The sequence below is a fragment of the Saimiri boliviensis genome, chromosome 2, assembly GCF_048565385.1.
Source record: "Saimiri boliviensis isolate mSaiBol1 chromosome 2, mSaiBol1.pri, whole genome shotgun sequence".
NCBI lineage: Eukaryota > Metazoa > Chordata > Mammalia > Primates > Cebidae > Saimiri > Saimiri boliviensis.
The window spans coordinates 145,797,053-145,817,794 of record NC_133450.1 but is presented as its reverse complement, the minus strand read 5'-3'; the positions used below and the strand labels follow the sequence as shown (position 1 = coordinate 145,817,794).

The following is a 20,742-nucleotide window of genomic DNA, read 5'->3' as shown; positions in this document are numbered from 1 at the left end:
TCATGAATTGTCTATTCAAATCAATTGCACATCTTTCTACCAAGTTCTTTTAAAAATTTAAAAGAGTAAACTTTAAGGGCACCCTGTAATAACAACATAATTTTGAAGACCTTGTTATCAGGCCAGGAGCTGTGGCTTATGCCTGTAATTCCAGCACTTTGGGAGGCCAAGATAGGCAGATCACTTGAGGCCAGGAGTTTGAGACCAGCCTGACCAACATGGCAAAACCCCATCTCTACTAAAAATACAAAAACTAGCCAGGCATGGTGGTGCACGCCTGTAATCCCAGCTACCGAGAGAGACTAAATATCCAATTTTAAGAATTGTTGTTCCTGAATTCAAATTAAGTAAAATGTATTGCCTTGTGTTACATAATTATTAGCTTTTAGGCCAGGCCTTCTCAACAACACTCTATTAACATCTTGGACTGGTTAATTCTTTGTCGTAGGAGGATTTCCTTTCCATTGTGGAATGTTTAACAGCATGTGTGGCCTCTGTTGAATGTCTGAAGACATTGGCAAATGTCCCATCAGGGGCAAAATCACCCCTAGTTGAGAAACACTTCTTTAAGCTAGTCATTGTTGGGTGGTACCTTAGTTCATTTAGTGCTGCTATAACACCCACAGACTGGGTAATTTAAAATTAACAAAAATGTATTGGCTCACAGTTTTGAAGGCTGGAAAGTCCAATATCAAGATACTGGCATCTGGTGAGGGTCTGCTTCCTGTGTCAGCTTATGGTGGAAAGTGACAGGCTATATGAGAGAGAGAGAGAGCCCAATTAAAAGACTTCTTAGTAAAGCATTAAACCTACTCATGAAGGTGGAGCCCTCACGGCCTCATCACCTCTTAAAGGCAGCCCCACTTCCTAATGCTGTTACGATGGCAGTTACATTTCATTTTTTTCTCTTCTTCTTCTTCTTCTTCTTTTTAGACAGAGTCTCAGTCAAGCACCCAGGCTGGAGTGCAGTGGCATGACCTTGGCTCACTGCAACCTTCGCCTCCCAGGTTCAAGTGATTCTCATGCCTCATCCTCCCAAGTAGCTGGGATTACCAGCATGCATCACCACATCTGGCTAATTTTTGTATTTTTAGTAGTAAAGAGAGGGTCTTGCCAGGTTGGCCAGGCTGGTCTCAAACTCCTGGCCTCAAGTCATCCACCTGCCTCGGCCTCACAAAATGCTGGGATTATAGGCCTGAGCTACTACTGTGCCTGGTCAGTACTCTGTATTACGTTGTTAAAAAATAACTTGTATGACAGTGTGGTAATATCTCTGCTATGGTTTGTATATCCCATTCAAAACTCATGCTGAAATTTAATTGCCATTTGTGACAGATGGAGAGGTGAGACCTTTGAGTGGTGATTGGGTCATGAGGGCAGAGCTTTCATGAATGGATTAATGTTATTATTGAGATGGTAGGTAGGTTACCTTGAGGGAGGGCTCCAGACAAAAGGACTAAGTGTGGACCCTATTTTACCTTATTTTATTTTATTTTTTTGTTTCATTTATCTTTCTGTCTGGTGCACTCACTTGCTATGCAATGCCTTCTGCCATGGGTTGACCTTCATCAGACATTGGTGCCATACTCTTGGACTTCTTAGCCTCTAGAACTGTGAACCAAATAATCTTCTGTTCTTTATAAATTACCCAATCTGTGGTATCCTGTTATAACTAAAGGAAATTGACTAAAACAACATTTTTTTCTTTTAATTTCAAGCTAAAACTATTGTAGCCATGCTCTTTGACACAGAACTTTGATGTCTTACTTACTCGTCATCTTGAATTCAGAACTAGCTCAAAATGACCTCTTGGTCAGAAGGTATACCTGAGCCCACCTCTATGGAAATGAACCGGCTTCTTTTATTTCATTGTTGGGCGACTCAGTGATCATATAAAGGAAGCCCGTTGTAATGCCATCTCATTAGAGTTGATCATTACAGCATTTTGCTGCGCACTTTCATAGTTACACTTAAAACACTTGGCAAAATATGTCACCTTGAACTCAATACCCCTTAAGACTTATCAAAAGCTTGACTGAGATACACACACACACACACACACACACACACACACACAAACTGTTTTTGGAGAACTGCCTATTGGATAAAGAGCCTACCCATTTCTCTCCATGTTATTGAATTTATCCCTATAAAAAGATACTCAGAAAAGTTGTTACTTAAGCTCTAATATATGGCTTACCTGCCCGCATCTGATTCATTTATTCAACAAATACCTTCTTCAGGCACAGTGCTCTATGCTAGGGATGTAGCAATAAAGAAAAAACAAATTCCCGACACTCAGAGAGTTTGTATTCCATGGGAGGGTGTACTAACTAGTTATTGCCATATAACAAACCACCTCCAAAGGAAGCATCCTTAAAAAGAAAGAAAACATTCACTATTAGAATCCTTAAAACATAAGAGGCAGGTTAGGTCAATCAGAGAGACCAGGGCAACCCTGGTGACTTGGCACTGCTCCACGTATCGGTCATTGCCTAGCAGCCTAGACCAGGCTTGTTTTCATTGCAATGGCCCAGAAGGAGACAGTGAGACTGACTGTGCAAGTGCTTTTCAAGCTTTGCCTGCATCACAGCGGCTAATGTGTTATTGGCCTAAGCAAGTCACATGACTGAATGCAGTATCAAAGAGAGAGGTGGAACGCCCCCCTCACAATAGGGGAATGCTGCTAAGTTAAATGACCAGATACTGAGAGAAGTAAAAGAATGGAATCAATGCTGAAATTATTACAGACGGAGACAGAAAACAAGCAAATAAGTAGTGATAAGTACTGTAAGAAATAATCAAGCAGAGTAGGAAAAGAATAGTAAGGAGTAGAGGAGGGACACTGGGATGGTGTTATTTTTGATAATATGTTTAAGGAAAGCTGCTTTGATTAGAAGATGTTTGAAGAGAGACCTCAATGTGAAGAGGGACCATTTGGGGGAATTTGAGGAATACAGGCTAAAAGATACAAAATAGAAAAATAATGAAGAGAATAAACAAACAAGAGTGAAAAGACAACCTAGCTGGAAACTATGAACTTGTATTCCCATCAACCCACATGGTTGCCTGACCACTGCTATGCATTTGTTAAATGCACTCACAGGATTGAAGAGAGACACTAACTTCATTTTGCAGCTCACATTGTCTACAGGCCAGCTAGTCTGATGATGAGGTATCAGTATTTAAGGCTGAGGCAGTCATCATGTTGTTTTCATTCCAAATGCATTGATGAATTTTATGTCATTAGAGAAAAAGTCAGTTTATTTGACCACAGCCACTAAAGGAGAAATTCAAATTCTGTATTTCCTTGGAGACCAGCTTAAATGTCTGAATTAGCCAGTGAGTAGAATTAAACCTTCTTTGTTTAGGAATTGGTCCATTAAGTGTATAATGATGAAGAAAAAAACAAAGCCAAACTTGTATTCAATACCACAAAGCTGTAATCAACTGAGTCTTTCTTAAAAGGATATGAAAAGCAAGAAAATCTTTCATATGCCATAATTAACATTCAAATGGAAGAGAAACCAATTCAGTAGTAAAAATATGTGGTTAAAAATGTCATAAGCTAACATTACTAAGTTTGATTTTCAAATCTGAAGTTTAGTTGAAAGGATGTTTAGGATTCAGTATAAAATACGTAATTGATTTACAATCACTATCATTTAAAATGAAAGTTTGCTTTTAAAACCAATGATTATAGTAGTTCAATCTGAATACCAATTTGGAAGAATTTTATATAAAAAATCCCGCTAGATGGTGCTCTTTTAACTTTCTGGAAGGGAAAGTTGAAGATATCTGAATCTCCAGCTGATGCCCAAATCAGCTAATTTAATGTCAATGAAACTAAACTGGTGCATATGACTCAGAATTTCCTTGGATATAAAAAGCAGAGTGTATAATCTAAGAACAGTATAAATGTGATAATTGACAGAGACTACCTTATTTATTTATTTATTTATTTATTTATTTATTTATTTATTTATTTTTTGAGGAGTTTTGCTTTTGTTGCCCAGGTTGGAGTGTAATGGCACAATGTCAGATCACTGCAACCTCCGCCTCCCAGGTTCAAGCAATTTCCCTGCCTCAGCCTCCAGAGTAGCTGAGATTACAAGCATGCGCCACCAAGCCTGGCTAACTTTTGTATTTTTAGTAAAGAGGGGTTTCACAATGTTGGCCAGGCTTGTCTGGAACTCCTGACCTCAGGTGATTCACCTCCCAAAGTGCCAGGTTACGGGCGTTAGCCACCATGATTTCTTTCAAAGAAGAGATTTTGGGAACATTATGTCAGTGCTCTTCGGAAAGTAAGGTTTTATAAAATGTGAACATCGGAAAACTTTAGACATTATCAGGTTTTACTTTGTAATTGAACTATATAACTTAATTAGAAACACACTACTAGTATACATGAGGCTTAAATGTACCAATAGCCTTTTCTGTAATTACAAATCTGTCCTCTATCTGTAATACTGTATGTGAATTCTCTCTATATAAAATACTTAAGCTAGCTCTCCATGATGTAGAAAATGTTATTCATTAATAAGTACAGGATCATATTACAACTTCTACAGCACATGGCTGTGTGTACACGTGCATCTATACTGGGGAACAAGGGATTTGTTGTTTTCTTATAACCTCACATATATGTTTATAATGTCAGTAATGATATCTCTTATCAGGATTTATAGAACTACATAAACTTAGAGAACATTCTTTTTTTTTTTTTTTTTTTTTTGAGACGGAGTTTCGCTCTTGTTGCCCAGGCTGGAGTACAATGGTGCATTCTCGGCTCACCGCAACCTCCGCCTCCTGTGTTCAAGCAGTTCTCCTGTCTCAGCCTCCCAAGTAGCTGGGATTACAGGCATGTGCCACCACGTCCGGCTAATTTTTTTTGTATTTTTAGTAGAGACGGGGTTTCACCATGTTGGCCAAGATGGTCTCGATCTCTTGACCTCGTGATCCACCCTCCTCGGCCTACCAAAGTGCTGGGATTACAGGCGTGAGCCACCGCGTCGGGCCCGAGAACATTCTTATATACAGTTTATAAAACAGCTCTTTAAAGGCTAACCTATTTCTGGGCAAAAAGTTATTAAATAAAGAATGTTGGCCAGGCACAGTGGCTCACACCTGTAATCCTAGCACTTTGGGAGGCTGAGGCCAAGGGATCACCTGAGGTCAGGAGTTCGAGACCAGCCTAGCTAATGTGAAGCCAGCTTGGCTGTAGTGCAATGGCATGAACTCAGCTCACCCCAACCTTCTCCTCCCAGGTTTAAGCAAATCTCCTGCCTCAGCTTTCTGAGTAGCTGAGATTACAGGCATGCGCCACCAAACCTGGCTAATTTTGTATTTTTATTAGAATCAGAGTTTCTCCATATTGGTCAGGCTGTTCTCGAACTCCCAACCTTAGGTGATCAGCCCGCCTCAGCCTCCTAAAGTGCTTGGATTACAGGCATGAGCCACTGCACCTTGGCCATTTTCTGAGTTTTTATCTCTCTTGACATCCCTACAATTTTGATATTGCTGACCACCCTGTCTTCCTATAAGTCCTCTTGGATTTCTACGTCAGCCCACTCCAGGTATACTGGCTTCTATTGTAGGTCTCTTTTCTCAAGTTCATTTGGTTCCTCCCTAAATGAGATGGTTTCTTAACAGTTCAGTCCTTATTCTTCTGTTTTTTGTTTTTTTTTTTTTTTTTTCAATTCTTTACTCCAAAGTGTCATCCATACATTGAGTATCAATGGTTGCTTCTGTGTAGGGAGCCTCAAGCATTCATGTCTTATTCTAGACGCTCACTGGAACCCCAATCCCTAATTTCTAATTATAAGTAGAAATTTCCTCCTGAATTACTGTTTACACTCTGTCCTAAATATCTTCCCCTAGATTTCAGATCTTATGGAACCTCCCCAAACTAAACTCTTTATCATCTCCAATAAAACCAATGTCTTGTTTTCAAGTTTCAGTTGCTATAAATGACACAGTCTTGGAATTATCATATTTACCTCATCTACCACAGTTAATCAATTTCAAAGGCTATAAATTCCATGTTTATGACCTCCATCACATCTATGTCTTTCTATTCATTTGAATTGCCTTGGTCTAGTTGAGATCTATAATTACCTCCTGCCTAAATCTCTATAACGGATTTTTCACTGCTCTTTAACTCTGGGACTTTCCCACCCACCCCATCCTGGTCAATGCTTCCTACCTGTATGTTTCATTTTACTTGCATTAGCAGGTAAGTAGGGGAGGGTAGATGAGGCAGAGTGACAGTGGCTGGCCTTAGAACTGCACATTGAGGTGTGGTCCCAGCTTTGCGGGAGGGCTTAACCAAAGCAGCAACACATACACAGTCACACAGCTTCAGTCAATGGTTCACAAAGGAGGAAAAGAAATCAGAGGCAGGAAATCAAGATCACAGTCAATATTCAAAAAGTCCAGAGAGGAACAGAGTTCATTTCTGGGAGGTCTTTCACATCCTGTCTAAATCAAAATTGGCTCACAAACGGAGAGGTTGGGCTGAACAAACAAAGGGGACCAGCGGTATCAGTAGATTCTGCTCAGAATGAGCTACCTAACTCCACTGCTCCTGTGCCACAGGACAATTAAGAGCAGACTCTCAGCACATCACATGCACAGCCTAGCTTTTGCATCCTTCACCTGGACCTACTTCACACTTCACTGCTTGACCTGCTCGTGATTATCCAAACCTTTGACCCTTGGTCTCATTATCTATTTAAAGACTGGCAGTTGCTGCCTGTCCTGACACTTAACAAGTTCTCTGGCCCTGAGCCTGGCTTCCCTCCTCACTCACAATATGCATTTGCTCCCTTTGATGATATGGCTTCCCTCTCTCAGCCAAACATCTCCTTGCTACAGACTCCGCTGCAGGCCCCAACTCCCCTTTCTATAGATGTAAGTATGTACAGAATTGTTAACTAGATACATAATTAGGTAGTGAAAAGGTAAAGAGAGAATTCTAAGGTGTTGAGGAGGCAGTTACTAGAGAAAGCAGATACAACCCCAAGGGTTGAGTGGGCAAAGGGACAGGCTTGGAAATTTAGAAGAGGGGCCCTCAAACTGAAACTCAAACTTCTGAGGAGAGGGGATGCTTGCTGGTCCCTGTGTCTCTGTGTTCTGAGATGCAAACTCCTAAGAATGGGGAATAGTGAGGCTGGTTCTGACTGTACGATAGCGAGGTAATGCTGATTCCCCAAGTGTTGGGAAAAATGCAAGCTAGATTAAGGTGCTGCTAAAGTGATATGGCTGAGTGTTACTTCTGGCTATTTGAGAGATGAGGGAAGTCCTCATCTCCATGATTAGGTGATAGGTGAGCACAAAGCTTAATAACAAGGAGTCAGCTTTTAAGATCAGCCATGTAAAAACCCGAGAACAAAAGCATTGATGAACATCAGTATTTGGGACCATCTTTTTCTCAGTAGAGCTCAGCTGTAAGTATTTTTTTTCTTTTTTTCAGACGGAGTCTCGCTCTGTCGCCAGGCTGGAGTGCAGTAACGCGATCTCGGCTCACTGTAACTTTCGCCTCCCAGGTTCAAGCAATTCTCCTGCCTCAGTCTCCCAAGTAGCTGGAATTACAGGCACCTGCCACCATGCCCAGTTAATTTTTTGTATTTTTAGTAGAGATACGGTCTCACCGTGTTGACCAGGAGGTCTCAATCTCCTGACCTCGTGATCCACCTGCCTCAGACTCCCAGAGTACTGGGATTACAGGTGTGAGCCACCATGCCCAGACTGTTTTACGTATTTAGAATCAGAGGAAGGTCCTGGAGAGTCCCTTCTTGTACATTCCTCCTTCTGATATTTTACTGGGATCACAGCATAATTGATATTTGTATACATGTTGATAAGGTACCACATTCAGATACTTTTCTTTCTTTAATATTTTTACCAAGCACCCTGTGCAGGGATATTAAGTTATCATGTAGAAGTTGTTAACTCTCAGGCTTATCTAATCTTCTGGGGCACCTCCTGGTTGACTTTAACTCAGCAGACCCTTTAAAAGTTATTTTAAAAATAATTATAGTTTGATAGAAAGTTTCAAAAAATGTATAGGGAGGTCCCATGTACCCTTCACCCCAGTTTTCTCCAATGGTAACATCTTATGTAACTATAATGCAGTATCACACTCAGAAAATAAAGATATTAGGGCCGGGTGTGGTGGCTCACGCCTGTAATCTTTGTACTTTGGGAGGCCAGGGCAGGCAGATCATATGGGGTTGGGAGTTCGAGACCCGCCTAGCCAACATGGTGAAAACCCATCTCTACTAAAAATACAAAATTAGCTGGGTGTGGTGGTGCATGCCTGCAATCCCAGATACTTGGGAGGCTGAGGCAGGAGAATCACTTGAACCCAGGAGGCAGAGGTTGCGGTGAGCCAAGATTGTGCCATTGCACTCCAGCCCGGGCAACAAAAGTGAAACTCTGTCTTTAAAAAAAAAAAAAGCAAGTAAAGAAAGTACCATCCTCGGAGCTTATTCATATTTCTCCACTTTTATTTGCACTACAGGTGTGTGTGTAGTATTATGCAATTTTATGTAACCATTGCCACAATTGAGATATAGAAGTGTGTTATAAGGCTTCTTTATGCTATCCATATGTAGCCACACCTATCCATACTACTCATTCCTAACCTTTGGCAACAACTAATTTGTTTTCCATCTCTATAATTTTGTTACTTCAAGCATGTTTCACAAATATACAGATTTTCACTCAGCATAATTCCCCTGACATCTATCCAAGTTGTTGCATGTATCCATAGTTCACCTTTTTTATTGCTGAGTATTCCTCAGTATGGATGTACCACAGTTGGTTTAACTATTCACCAGTTGAAAAAAATCTGGGCCATTTCCAAGTTTTGGCTATTCATGTTACAGGTTTTTGTGTGATCCATAAGGTTTTGTTTCTCTGGGATAAATATCCAGGAGTACAATTGCTGGATCATATAGTAAGTGCACGTTTAGTTTTTACGGCAACTGCCAAATTTCCAGAGAGTTTAACTATTTCACAATCCCACCTCCAGTGAATAATGATCCAGTTTCTCCATATCCTAACCAGCCTTGGTATTGTCACTATTTTTTTTCAACTATTCTGATAGGTATAATATGATAAGATAGTCTGATATATCTCATTGTGGTTTTACTCTTCATTTCTCCAATGGCTAATGATGTTGCACATGTTTTCATGTGCTTATTTCCATCTGTATATACTCTTCAGGAAATATCTGCTCATGTCTTTTGGTAGGCTTTTGAGAGTTCACATCCATGTCTATCAACTACCCAACAACATTCAGACCCTGCTCACAGCAATTTGTCAATATGCATATATAGTTTTCCCAGGGAGTTATAACATACAACATAATAGCATTTTTGACACATCCTTCCTCACCAGTTTAGAAGGGCAAAATAATACATGCTCACTATAAAAAATTAAACTTGAAAGAACAGAAAAAATGCATATTGCCAGAAGTCTCACAATATAGAGATAAGCACTGCTAACATTTGGTGAGCATACTTCTAGATTTCTTCCTGTATATAAATGCTCTGCACACCTAAAAACTCACAGATTTTTATAAATAGTGGGATACCATTCTGCACCTTGCTTCTCATGAGCATATATTATCAACATCTTTCCACACTAGTATAGACTTTCATTATTATCTTAATGCCTGTATAGTAACACATTACGTGTGTATGTTTACTTAACCAGCTTCCCTATTACTGGATATTTAGGTCATTTCTGTTTCTTTTTGCTATTATAAACAATGCTTTAAATAATGTTCTTGGCTGGTCACGGTGGCTCATGCCTGTAATTCCAGCACTTTGGGAGGCCTAGGCGAATGCATCACTTGAGGTCAGAAATTTGAGACCAGCCTGGCCAACATGGTGAAAACCCATGTGTATTAAAAATACAAAAATTAGCCAGGTGTGGTGGCACCTGCCTATAATTCTAGCTACTTGGAGGCTGAGGCAGTAGAATCACTTAAACCCTCCTGGGAGTGGAGGTTGCAGTGAGCCAAGACTGTATCACTGCACTCCAGCCAGGGTGACAAGAGTGAGACTCTATCTCAAAAAAAAAAAAAGTTATTGTGGGAATAGCTTTTTGGATTTTTATAATTATCTTCTTAGGGTAAATCTGTAGCAGTGGGATTGCTGAGTCAGTCATATATACATGTACATACATATGTATGTACACTGATATACATGTATATACATATGTACTATGTCAGTTTGTAAACGTTTAGGAACTGCCTTTTAGAAAGATTGTGGAAATTTACACTTCCCCCTGCCCTGCTTAATTAGATTCTTTTTTTTCTGAGATGGAGTTTGGCTCTTGTTGCCCAGGCTGGAGTGCAATGGTGCGATCTTGGCTCACTGCAACCTCCACCTCTGGGGTTCAAGCAGTTTTCCTGCCTGGGAGAATAGCTGGGATTACAGGTGGGTGCCACCATGCCTAATTTTTTTTTTTTTTAATTTTTTGGTATACAAAGTAGAGATGGGGTTTTGCAATGTTGGCTAGGCTGGTCTCAGACTCCTGACCTCAGGTGATCTGCCTGCCTTGGCCTCCCAAAGTGCTGGGATTACAGACCTGAGCCACTATGCCTGGCCTTAAGTAAGATTCTTAAAAGGTTTTTACCTTTTTGTTTACACTCCCCTTCCAGAGAATTTTCCTCTTTTTATTATGGATTGGAACACTTAAGTCTAAAGAATTTTTTTTCACTGTGTCACCTGGAGTGGAGTGCAGTGGCACTATCATAATTCATTGCAGCTCCGAACTCCTGAGCTCAAGGGATCCTATCAACCTTCAAGTAGCTTGGGACTACAGGCAATGCACCACCATGCCAGGATCCAAATAACTTTTTGTTGTTTACAATTTTTAAAGCATTAACCGAGACGGAGCACAGGACTCTGTCAGGTTAGATCAGTAAAAGTCCCATACTTATTAAATGGCCATCTTCTATACCTGTTCCTCCAGGACACCTTCTGGTAGCGTGGTTGGCTTCAATGGCTTTGCTATCTGGCCATCTAGTCTGCTACCACAATGCTCATGGGAAATGATAAGGACAAGCAGCACACCAATGACATTTACTGTGGACAAAAGGATTAAGATTAGGAGAAAAAAAGATTCCAAGATTACGACCAGCATGCCCAAACTTTAAAGAGGAGCTGTGGCATGGAAACTATACATAAAACTGCAAGTCCTACTTGCAATCTTAGAGATTTATTATAAAGTTAGATGATACTGCAGTTTGGGGTCATTCAGATGCTCTTACCCTCTTTTTTTTTCATTTGACCAAAGAATGAAATACAGCATTTTAATTGCGATCTAGAGAAAGACCAACTTACACTGACATATTGCCTAATTTGAAACTTGAGTTTTACAGTAGCCATTGGGCTTATTTTTCAAGGTACAACAGAAAATGGTTTAATGAGTGTATCTTTTACATGATGATGTTAATATATTTTTGCTTACAAACTTCCTTAGATGGATTAGGCAATACAAAGACTGATTGCAAAATTTTATCTTTCAGTATTTGGGAAGCATGTTTGGGATACATATAACACTAAGAATTCGGTTATAATATGCATCCACTTATTTCTAACATTTCCTCAGCAGAATTTTTTCATTGCTTTGTTTACAATTAAATGCTTACACCTTTAACTTTTCAGCAACATCCTTTCCCCTTCCTCACTTAGACAAAATTTTCCTAGATTGTAGAAAACTAATATGAAAGCGTTTGCATGATACTTCAGGTGGATTTTTGGAGTGAGTTCTGGAAATTCGTTTAACTTTGCATTTGCAGTGCTAGATATAACAGTGGAATTTTGCAGTTACTGTGTATCTGGCTTCTTATTAATAGTACCATGGAAAAATGCCTCATTATGCTCTTCCCTTTCCTAAGCATTTTAGCCTTTATTAGTTTCTCCATGCAGGTGTGCTGAAGTAGATTGTTAGCTGAATGCAAGGGAATTCAGGTGGGGTGGTGGTCAATCAGAAGGGCCAGGTTCCAGTTCTTCACAGAACATTGGTTGTATGACCTTGCACACATCCCTAACATTTCAGCTTCATTATATTTAAGACTAAGAGGTTGGAGACTTCATAAAAGTCCTTCTGATATAAAATTATATAAAAATAATTCATAAACCCATGTAAAGATTTAGTTTTTGTCAGGCATTCTAACTTTGAAAGACACACCTTAAACCTTTACTTTGGAAAAATCTGGTGACTGCACAAAAAGTAGTAAAATGACCCAGGAATTAATAGAAAGCCATCATTATTCGTTTAACGTGCAAAGATAAAACGCTCAATGCACACTTCTTTGGTCCTGAAGATGACTAATTACAATTATCTAAACCTCACATCTAGCATCTCTGTGATCTCAGGCCTTTGAGACTATTTCTACATAAGGCCAAACGGGCCGAAAGAGTTGTAATTGTAATTTATTTTAGGTCAGTGGTTCGGTGGAGGCTCAGGGTTGAGGGGTCCAGCACTCCCAGTATTTCTTGGAGGGCGTTCAGCAGTTTCCAGACCGGCTGACTCTTTAACTCTTATCTATCTGCAGGGAAACGTGTCACTCTTTGGAATGAAAGACGGCTCCGCAAAAATGACTTGACCAAAAATGGGTGCTCATCTCAGATGCAGGGCAGTGACTGTGTAATTCCATCCTCGACTCGCAGTAGGAAGTTAAGTCCTCTTAAGGGCCAGACGTTCGGAGAACCAGGCGGGGAGGTTACAGGCGCCAGGACACTCAGGCTGGCCGGACCCCCCGACCTGTAATAATGGGGAGATGCTCCCTGGGACAGTCCCCGTGAAGCCTCCGGCGGAGGCTGGAATCCTCCCACCTTTACACAAGAGCGAGCCCCGCGCCCGCGTGGGGGCGGCCACCACCCTCTATGGGGAGGAGCGTTCCCGTCGGTCGCAACCGTCCCGCCCCTGGGGGCCGTTCCGGACTCAGATCTGCAAGAGAGGGCGGGGGCGGAAAAAATCCTGTAGCTCCTGACCTGTGTCCCGTTGCCAGGCGATGAGGAGGAGGCGGTGCCAACAGCAAAGGGGAGACGGGCTCGGCGCAACAACCGAACTCTCCAGAGCCGCGGCGGCGCAGCCGCCTTTACTCCCTCTTCCGGCGGCACGCCCTGGTCGGCGCAGCGCTCCGCCTCCCCCCGCGCGCTGACCTGCGCACGCGTCGTGCAGGCGGCTCCCCAGCTCCCCTGGCTGCACTCGCGCTGGGGCTGCGCGTCCGGCCAGTGGGGGCGCCGCAGCCGGAGCTGCCCGGGAGCCGGTGAACCGAACGGCCTCGAAGGAGGGGCGTGGGGAAGGCGGCGTGGGGAGGAGGAGCGCACGGGCCGGCTGCCGTGCTCACCGCGGCTGAGGAACATGGTTTTCGAGTCGGTGGTCGTGGACGTGTTGAACCGGTTCTTGGGGGACTATGTGGTGGACCTGGACACGTCCCAGCTCTCTCTGGGCATCTGGAAAGGTAACGAGGTGGCCGCCGCTCCCCGGCCTCGCCTGCCTCCAGGCCGTCTCGCTGCCCGAGCCGGGTCCGGTGTTCTCGGGGCTTCGAGCACCTTGCTCGCCGGGAGCAGCCACCTGCCGCCGCCCGCCTCTGGGTCAAGTTACGTAAAGCCGGGCGGCAGTTCCTGGGCCTCCGCCCTCGAGTTGTTTATATTTTTGGGGGAAGGAGAGGGTCATGAGTGCGAGATGAAAAGGTCTGTTATTTTCCGAGCGGAGCGGCGGAAGGGACCGGCGTTCAACTCCCGGCGAGGGGCCCTTCTCTACCCCTGGCGCCTCGCGGTCTGGCTTTAGCCGCGAGCGGCGACGAGGCGAGACGACGCGCTCCTGGGCTGGGTCCCATGTCTGTCCATTGCCCCCTTGGGGTTATGACGAAGGCCCCCAGAGGGGCCACGCTTGTCGCCTGCCTCCTCGCACGTGAAGGCAGGGCGGCGTGACCCGGGACGCTTGCTTTCTTGCTTCCCTAGCCTAGCCTCAGTTCCCGGCTAGACCCGTGGTGCTTCCTGCGCTCCCCCTTCCGGCCCTAGGACCCGGACACCATCTCGCTCACCTGGCTTCGGCAGATAACAAAAAGGAAACTCACGTGCAGAGTAACTCAAACGGTTGCATGCGTGTTAGCAGTTTACAGCCTGACCCAGGAATGCGTCACATTTCAAGACTTTTGGATATGTGAGTCAGTGAACTGCTGAATTTTAAAGAAAAGCCAAGGCGTGCGGTGCAGCGTCTCAGACCTGCAAAAGACGGGGCTGAACCGGGCCTCACGCTGCCTAGATAGTGACAGACCCAGCTTTCCTTGGGTGCGTTTAGTTTGGAGTTCTGCCTTACTGAGAGCCTCATTTTTAGCGTTTCCATCTGTTTTTGTATTATGCCCTTGTTTATTTTAAACACCTGCTAGAAATTAGACTCCTTTATGAAATGAATTTTCCAGGCCAAAGTGAGAGTTAATTTTGTGTGTGAATAGTATGTGTATTTAAATATGTATTTAAAGTAATGTATTCTTGGCTGTGCACACACTTCCAGCCTTCTTCTGAAATACTTCTCTTGACTCATCTTGTTTATGAGATGATGTAAACCGGCAAGTTAGTTTAATTTTAAAGAATGTTGCTACGGTGGAGACCTGGTACAATGATGGAGAATGAGTGAATTACAAAAATCTAGGGACATAGTGATAGCTGTTTCAGCCTGTTTGATTAGTACTAGGAACTTGCAGACCGTTTTGTCTGCTGCTTATCAGTTGCCAAGTGAAAATAAAAGTTGGCTCCATCTGCCTCAGAAGGAAGCCTTAGGAATACTTGAGGTGAACTTTGATCTGTAGATGGACGTTCAGGGTGGAGGTTTGTCTAGAGTGATTAATCAACTTTTTTTTTATTTAAAATTTACATGCAGTAAAATTCACCCTTGTGATACAGTTTTGTCTTGACAAATGCTAAGAGGCATGTATCCGCCACTACAATAATGACACATAAAGTTTCATCAGGCACCCCAAATTCTCGCAGGTGCTCCTTCGTAGTTTACCTCACCCTGCCTCCTGGTAGCCAGTCATCAATTTCCATCCTTTTAGTTTTATCCTTTCCAGAGTGCATATAAATGGAATTATATGGTATGTAGTCTTTCGGGTCTGACTTTAATTCATTCATATGTTGCATACATTAGTGAATTTCATTTCTGTATTTTTGAGTAGTATTTCATTCTATGGATGGACTGTGTGTTTGTTTTTGAGACAGAGTCTCATTCTGTTGCCGAGGCTGGAGTGCAGTGGCACGAACTTGGCTCACTGTAACCTCTGCCTCCCAGGTTCAAGTTATTCTCGTGCCTCAGCCTCCCGGGTAGCCGGGACTACAGTCTTGCCATCCCGCCTGGCTAATTGTTGTCTTTTAGTAGAAATAGGGTTTCATCATCTTGGCCAGGCTGGTTTTGAACTCCTGACCTCAAGTGATCTGCCTGCCTCTGCCTCCCAAAGTGTTGGGATTACAGGCGTGAGCCACAGCGCCCTCCTCACTGTAAGTATTTATCTGTTTGCTAGTTGAAGGATATTTCAGTTTTTGAAGGTTATGAATAAAGCTGTCATAAACATTCATGTACAGATGTTTGTGTGAACATAATTGTTATTTCTCTTGAATAAATACCTAAGAGTGAGATTGCAGGGTCATTTTAAATTGGGTTGTGTGGGTTTTTAAAAATTGAGATTAAATTCATATACCATAAATTTCACCCTTTTAAAATGTACAATTCAGTGTTTTTTAAAATGTGCAATTCAGTGTTTATCACAAAATTGAGTATAGTCACAGTCATCCCCACTGTCTCATTCTGGAACACTTCAGCACTCCAAATTTAAACTTCATGCCCATTAGGAGTGACTCTCGATTTCCTCCCACTTCTCCCTCTTCCACCTCTGGCAACCAGTAATCTACTTTCTGTCTTTCTGGATTTGGTAATTCTGGAAATTTCATTTAAATGGAATTATATAATATGTGGCCTTTTGTTTCTGGCTTCTTTAACCTAATGTATTTTCAAGGTTCCTCCATGTTGAAGGATGTATGACTATTTCATTTACTTTTATAGTTAAATAATACTCCATTGTATTCATAGACCACAATTTGTTTATCCATACTCACCAGTTGGTGGATGTTGATATTATTCCTAAACATCAGCTTTTGGATATTGTGAATAATGTAACTGAACATTCATGAACAAGTTGTTTATTTTTTCCTGTGGATATATGTTTTAAATTCTCTTGGATATATACGTAGAAGTGAATTGCTGGGTCATATGCTGACTCTTTGTGTAATCTTTTGAGGAACTGCCAAACTGTTTTCCAAAGTGTTTTCTTATTGTTGAGTTTTGAAAGGACTTTAAATACTAAGGATACAAGTTTAAATATTAAGTTTTTCCTCAGATATGTGATTTGAAAATATTTTCTTAGTCTTTTCCCACTTTGTCTTTTGTAGAGCATACATTTTTAATTTTAGGTAAAGCCCAGTTTATAAAACATTTCTTTTATGAATCATGGTTTTTGGTAATCATATCTAAGAAATCTTTTCCCAACCAAAGTCAAAGATGTTCTCCTACATTTTCTTTTGGAAATTTTGTAGTTTTAGGTTTTGAATCTCTTTCTGTGTAAGATATGTGATACATGTTGAAGGTTGAGATTCATTTGTTTGCATGTGGATTCAATATCCAGTTGTTCAGCACTACTTGCTAAAAAAGACTATTCTTTCTCAAATGAATTATCTTTGCACTTTGGGGGAAAAAAAAGCCAGTAGACATAATATTGTGTGGGTTTAGTCTGTCCCATCAATCTGTGTGTCTGTCATTTCACCAATACTGTACTGTCTACTGTCTTAATGACTGTAGCTTTAGTTAGTCTAGAAGTCAGGTAGTGTGATCCCTCTAACTTTAGTCTTTATCAAATAATTTAAAAAATAGCAAGTCATTGTCCAGGTGTGATGCTCATTCCTGTAATCCCAGTGCTTTGGAAGGCTTAGCGGGAAGATGGCTTGAGCACAGGAGTTTGAAATTACAGTGAGCTGTGATCATGCCACTGCATTCCAACCTGGGCAACAGACAGTGAGACCCTGTCTCGAAATAAAATAATGCGTCAGTGTTTTATTTATAGAAATTGGTTGTATTTTGATAAATGAAACTTTAATAGGTGGCATATTTTTAAAAAATATTCTTTGAGAATTTCAAAAGTAGTAACTTGATAAACTTAGAGGATTTTTTAAAAAACATTGTTTGAAAATTTCTGTAATAGAAGTTAGATGGCCAGGCGAAGTGGCTCATGCCTGTAATCCCAGCACTTTGGGAGACTGAGGATGGCAGATCACTTGAGACCATTCTGGCCAACATGGTGAAACCTCATCTCTACTAAAACAGTAAGATACAAAAATTAGTTGGGCATGGTGGCGCTTGCCTTAATCGCAGCTACTCAGGAGACTGAGGCAGGAGACTCTTGAAGCTGGGAGGTGTAGGTTGTAGTAAGCCAAGAATGCGCCACTGCCCTCTAGCCTGGGCGACAGAGCAAGACCTTGCCTCAAAAAAAAAAAAAAAAAAAAAAAAAAAGAGTATGTTGCATAGAAAAATTTTAAGCTAATATTATTAGTAAGCTAATATTAATATTTAAGCTAATATTATTAGTAATAATTTTAGTAATTATTAAAAATTTTAAGCTAATATTATTAATATTATTAGTAGTACTAATATGATAAGTGTTTTTGCTGGGCTTCTGTGTAATAATCCAGCGAATTTCAGTATTAGCATGTTAGTATAATACTATCAAATTAGTATTCAGTCATTACTAATAACGGATGTTCTGAAAATTTGTTGCTGAGATGATTCTGTGGAGTTCTGAATGCATTTTCCTAATATGAATGAGGAGTTTTCCATAAAGCTGTTTAATTATAATGCAGCAGAAGAATGCAACTGTACTGGGTTCAATACAGTAATTAGACTCAGTGCTAGAATAATCTGTCTTTCAGGGAAAAGGAATTGAGCTTCATCCCAGGACTGACTCTTGGCAAATTTTGATGTTGCTAAGGTATACTTTTTATACACTTCTATTTATAATTTTCCCTTCCCATGTATCATCTAGTTAGAGAGGTGATAATGTTTCATAGACTCATCTGAAATTTATCCTCCCAACTTTCTCAAGCAATGTAGCATTTCATGTATTTTCTTTTTCTTAGATTTGAGATGGAGTCTTGCTCTGTCACCCCGGCTGGAGTGTAGTGACACAGTCTCAGCTCACTGCAATTTCTGTCTCATGGCCTTAAGTGATTCTCCTGCCTCAGCCTCCTGAGTAGCAGGGATTATTGGTACCTGCCACCATGCCCGGCTAAGTTTTGCATTTTTAGTAGGGATGGGGTTTCACCATGTCGACCAGGCTGATCTTGAACACCTGATCTCAAGTAATCCACCCACCTTGGTCTCCCAAAGTGTTGGCATTACAGGCGTGAGCCACTGCACCCAACCATTTCACGTATTTAAGAGCTAGGCTGCATCAGAATTAGCCATAGGTGCTTGTTATGAATACAGATTTTTGAACCTGCCTCCAGAGATTATAGCACATCAAAATCTTTTTTGAAACAATTGACACCAGGGACTGTGATGCACAGTTGGGTACATTTTAAGAGAGCATTAAGCAAAAGCAGTAGTAAAGGTGGCTTGTGTGATAGAATTCTCATTTGTAACACAGGAAGTACCTGTACTTCATAGCCCCTTCTTAGTTTAGCCTCCCTTGTCTTTCTTTTGTTTTCTCCAAAATCATGATACTTGGACAAATTTGTAATTTTTTTTCTGTAATATGAGAAGTTCAGATTTCTTATCTGTTAACATAATTTGTTTTTGAAATGTTAATCTTCCAGCTCTCCCTTTATAATAGAATCTTGTGTTTAGTGGCCACTTACTACATACCCCCATTATATCAGGAGCAGTACAGGAAGATGAAGATTTAGTTAGGATACAGTTTTTGTTTTTTTCTGAGACGGAGTTTCGCTCTTGTTACCCAGGCTGGAGTGCAATGGCGCGATCTCAGCTCACCGCAGCCTCTGCCTCCTGGGTTCAGGCCATTCTCCTGCCTCAGCCTCCTGAGTAGCTGGGATTACAGGCACAGGCCACCATGCCCAGCTAATTTTTTGTATTTTTAGTAGAGACGGGGTTTCACCTTGTTGACCAGGATGGTCTCGATCTCTTGACCTCGTGATCCACCCGCCTCGGCCTCCCAAAGTGCTGGGATTACAGGCTTGAGCCACCCGCCCGGCCAGGATACAGTTTTTTATTTTCAGGAGTCATTTTTCTGTGCTCAGAATACACTGGGGAACCGAACAAATTATTCTTACAGTCTGGTGTTAATTACCAATTCCTTAAATATTGTTTTTATATTCATGTTCTAAGATACTTTAATAGAACTTTGAAGACTATGAAACATTTTATTATAAAAAGTGTTAGGAGATTTTTATAGTACCTCTCCATATACCCATTATCTAGATTTTGTCATTAATATTATGTATTAACAGCTTTATTGAGGTATAATTAACATGCAGTAAAATACATGAAAGTCTACAATTTGATAAGTTTTAGTGTACATATGCATGCAGGTAACAATCATCACAAGATAATGAACATAGCTGTCATTTAAAGTTTCCTCGTGCCTTTTTGTAAACTGTTTTCTTCTAATCCTCCTTGGCCCTTTTAACCTTCTTGTCCTCAGGTAACCACTGATTTGCTTTCTATTACTGTATATGAACTTGAGTTTTCTAGACCTGTAGTATAAATGGAATTGTGCAGTTTGTATTCTTTCAGTCTGGCTTCTTTCAGCATAATTATTTTGAGATTTATCCATGTAGTAGTACAATCAATAGTTTATTCCTTTTTATTGCTGACCACAGCAAGTGGTGGTGAGGATGTGGAAAAATTGGAATTCTCTATTATATGTCTCCTGGGGATGTAAAATGTTACAACAACTTGGAAAAACAATTTGGCAATTTCTTAAAAAGTTAAACATACAGCTACTGTATGATCAGGCCATTGCATTTCTACGTTTACCCAAGAGAAATGAAAGCATATGTTCATACAAAGATTTGCACACAAATGTTCATAGCAGCTTTATTTTTAATAGCCCCCAAATGGGAAACAATCCAAATATCCACCAACAGGTGAATGGATAAACAAACTGACATATCTGTATAATGGAATACCATACATATTTAATCACGCATGTTTGGTTGGATACCTATCCATCTATTCGTCTCTCTATCCTTGCATCAATTCATATTATTAAATGTATTTCAGGGTAAGGTGTAGAGATGAGTTTATTTCCTTCTAAATACTTCAGCATGTGTATCATTAATTAGAATTCAATATTTGCTTATTTGTTTCCTTTTGAGGTAAAGTTTATATAGAAGAAAATGTTTTATATAGAAGAAAATGTAGAAATCTTAAGTGTGCATTGACTGAGTTTTGAGAAATGCATCCACATGTGTAACTCAAACCCAGTCAAGATATAGAACATGACTATCACACCAGAAAGTCTCTTTCCCTACGTTTCCTAATCCTTTCCTACCCTCATCTTTAGAGGCAACCAATACTCTGCTTTTTTTTTTTTTCTGTTGTACATACATGTCTATTCCTGCTTTGCTGAGAGTGTTTTATTTTCCTTCAAGAATGTTGGGGCTGGGCATGGAGGCTCACGCCTGTAATCCCAGCACTTTCGGAGGCTGA

The 20,742-nt window shown here is 41.0% G+C and overlaps 2 protein-coding genes across 18 annotated transcripts in view; one reads left to right on the top strand and one right to left on the bottom strand.

Annotated features, from left to right (window-relative positions):
- PRUNE2 (prune homolog 2 with BCH domain) overlaps window positions 1-13,157 on the bottom strand; it is a 537,643-nt gene extending 524,486 nt beyond the window's left edge. For 11 of the 15 annotated variants that reach the window (XM_074394629.1, XM_074394637.1, XM_074394635.1 and 8 more), the window contains exons 1-2: window positions 13,017-13,154; window positions 666-754 (exon numbers count right to left, since the gene is read on the bottom strand). The gene's annotated coding sequence lies outside the window, so the exon portion shown is untranslated. Of the gene's footprint in view, window positions 1-665; window positions 755-10,977; window positions 11,103-13,016 lie in introns of all 15 variants that reach the window. The other 4 variants (XM_074394645.1, XM_074394643.1, XM_074394630.1 and 1 more) reach the window with 3 other exon arrangements.
- Window positions 13,158-13,222: 65 nt separating this feature from the next.
- The window catches only part of VPS13A (vacuolar protein sorting 13 homolog A), a 235,381-nt gene continuing 227,861 nt past the window's right edge, over window positions 13,223-20,742 (top strand). For 2 of the 3 annotated variants that reach the window (XM_003920858.4, XM_003920859.4), the window contains exon 1: window positions 13,223-13,489. In XM_003920858.4, coding sequence (XP_003920907.2) covers window positions 13,390-13,489 — 100 coding nt within the window. In that variant the 5' untranslated portion in view covers window positions 13,223-13,389. The remainder of the gene's footprint in view (window positions 13,490-20,742) is intronic. The other variant, XM_010341278.3, reaches the window with a different exon arrangement.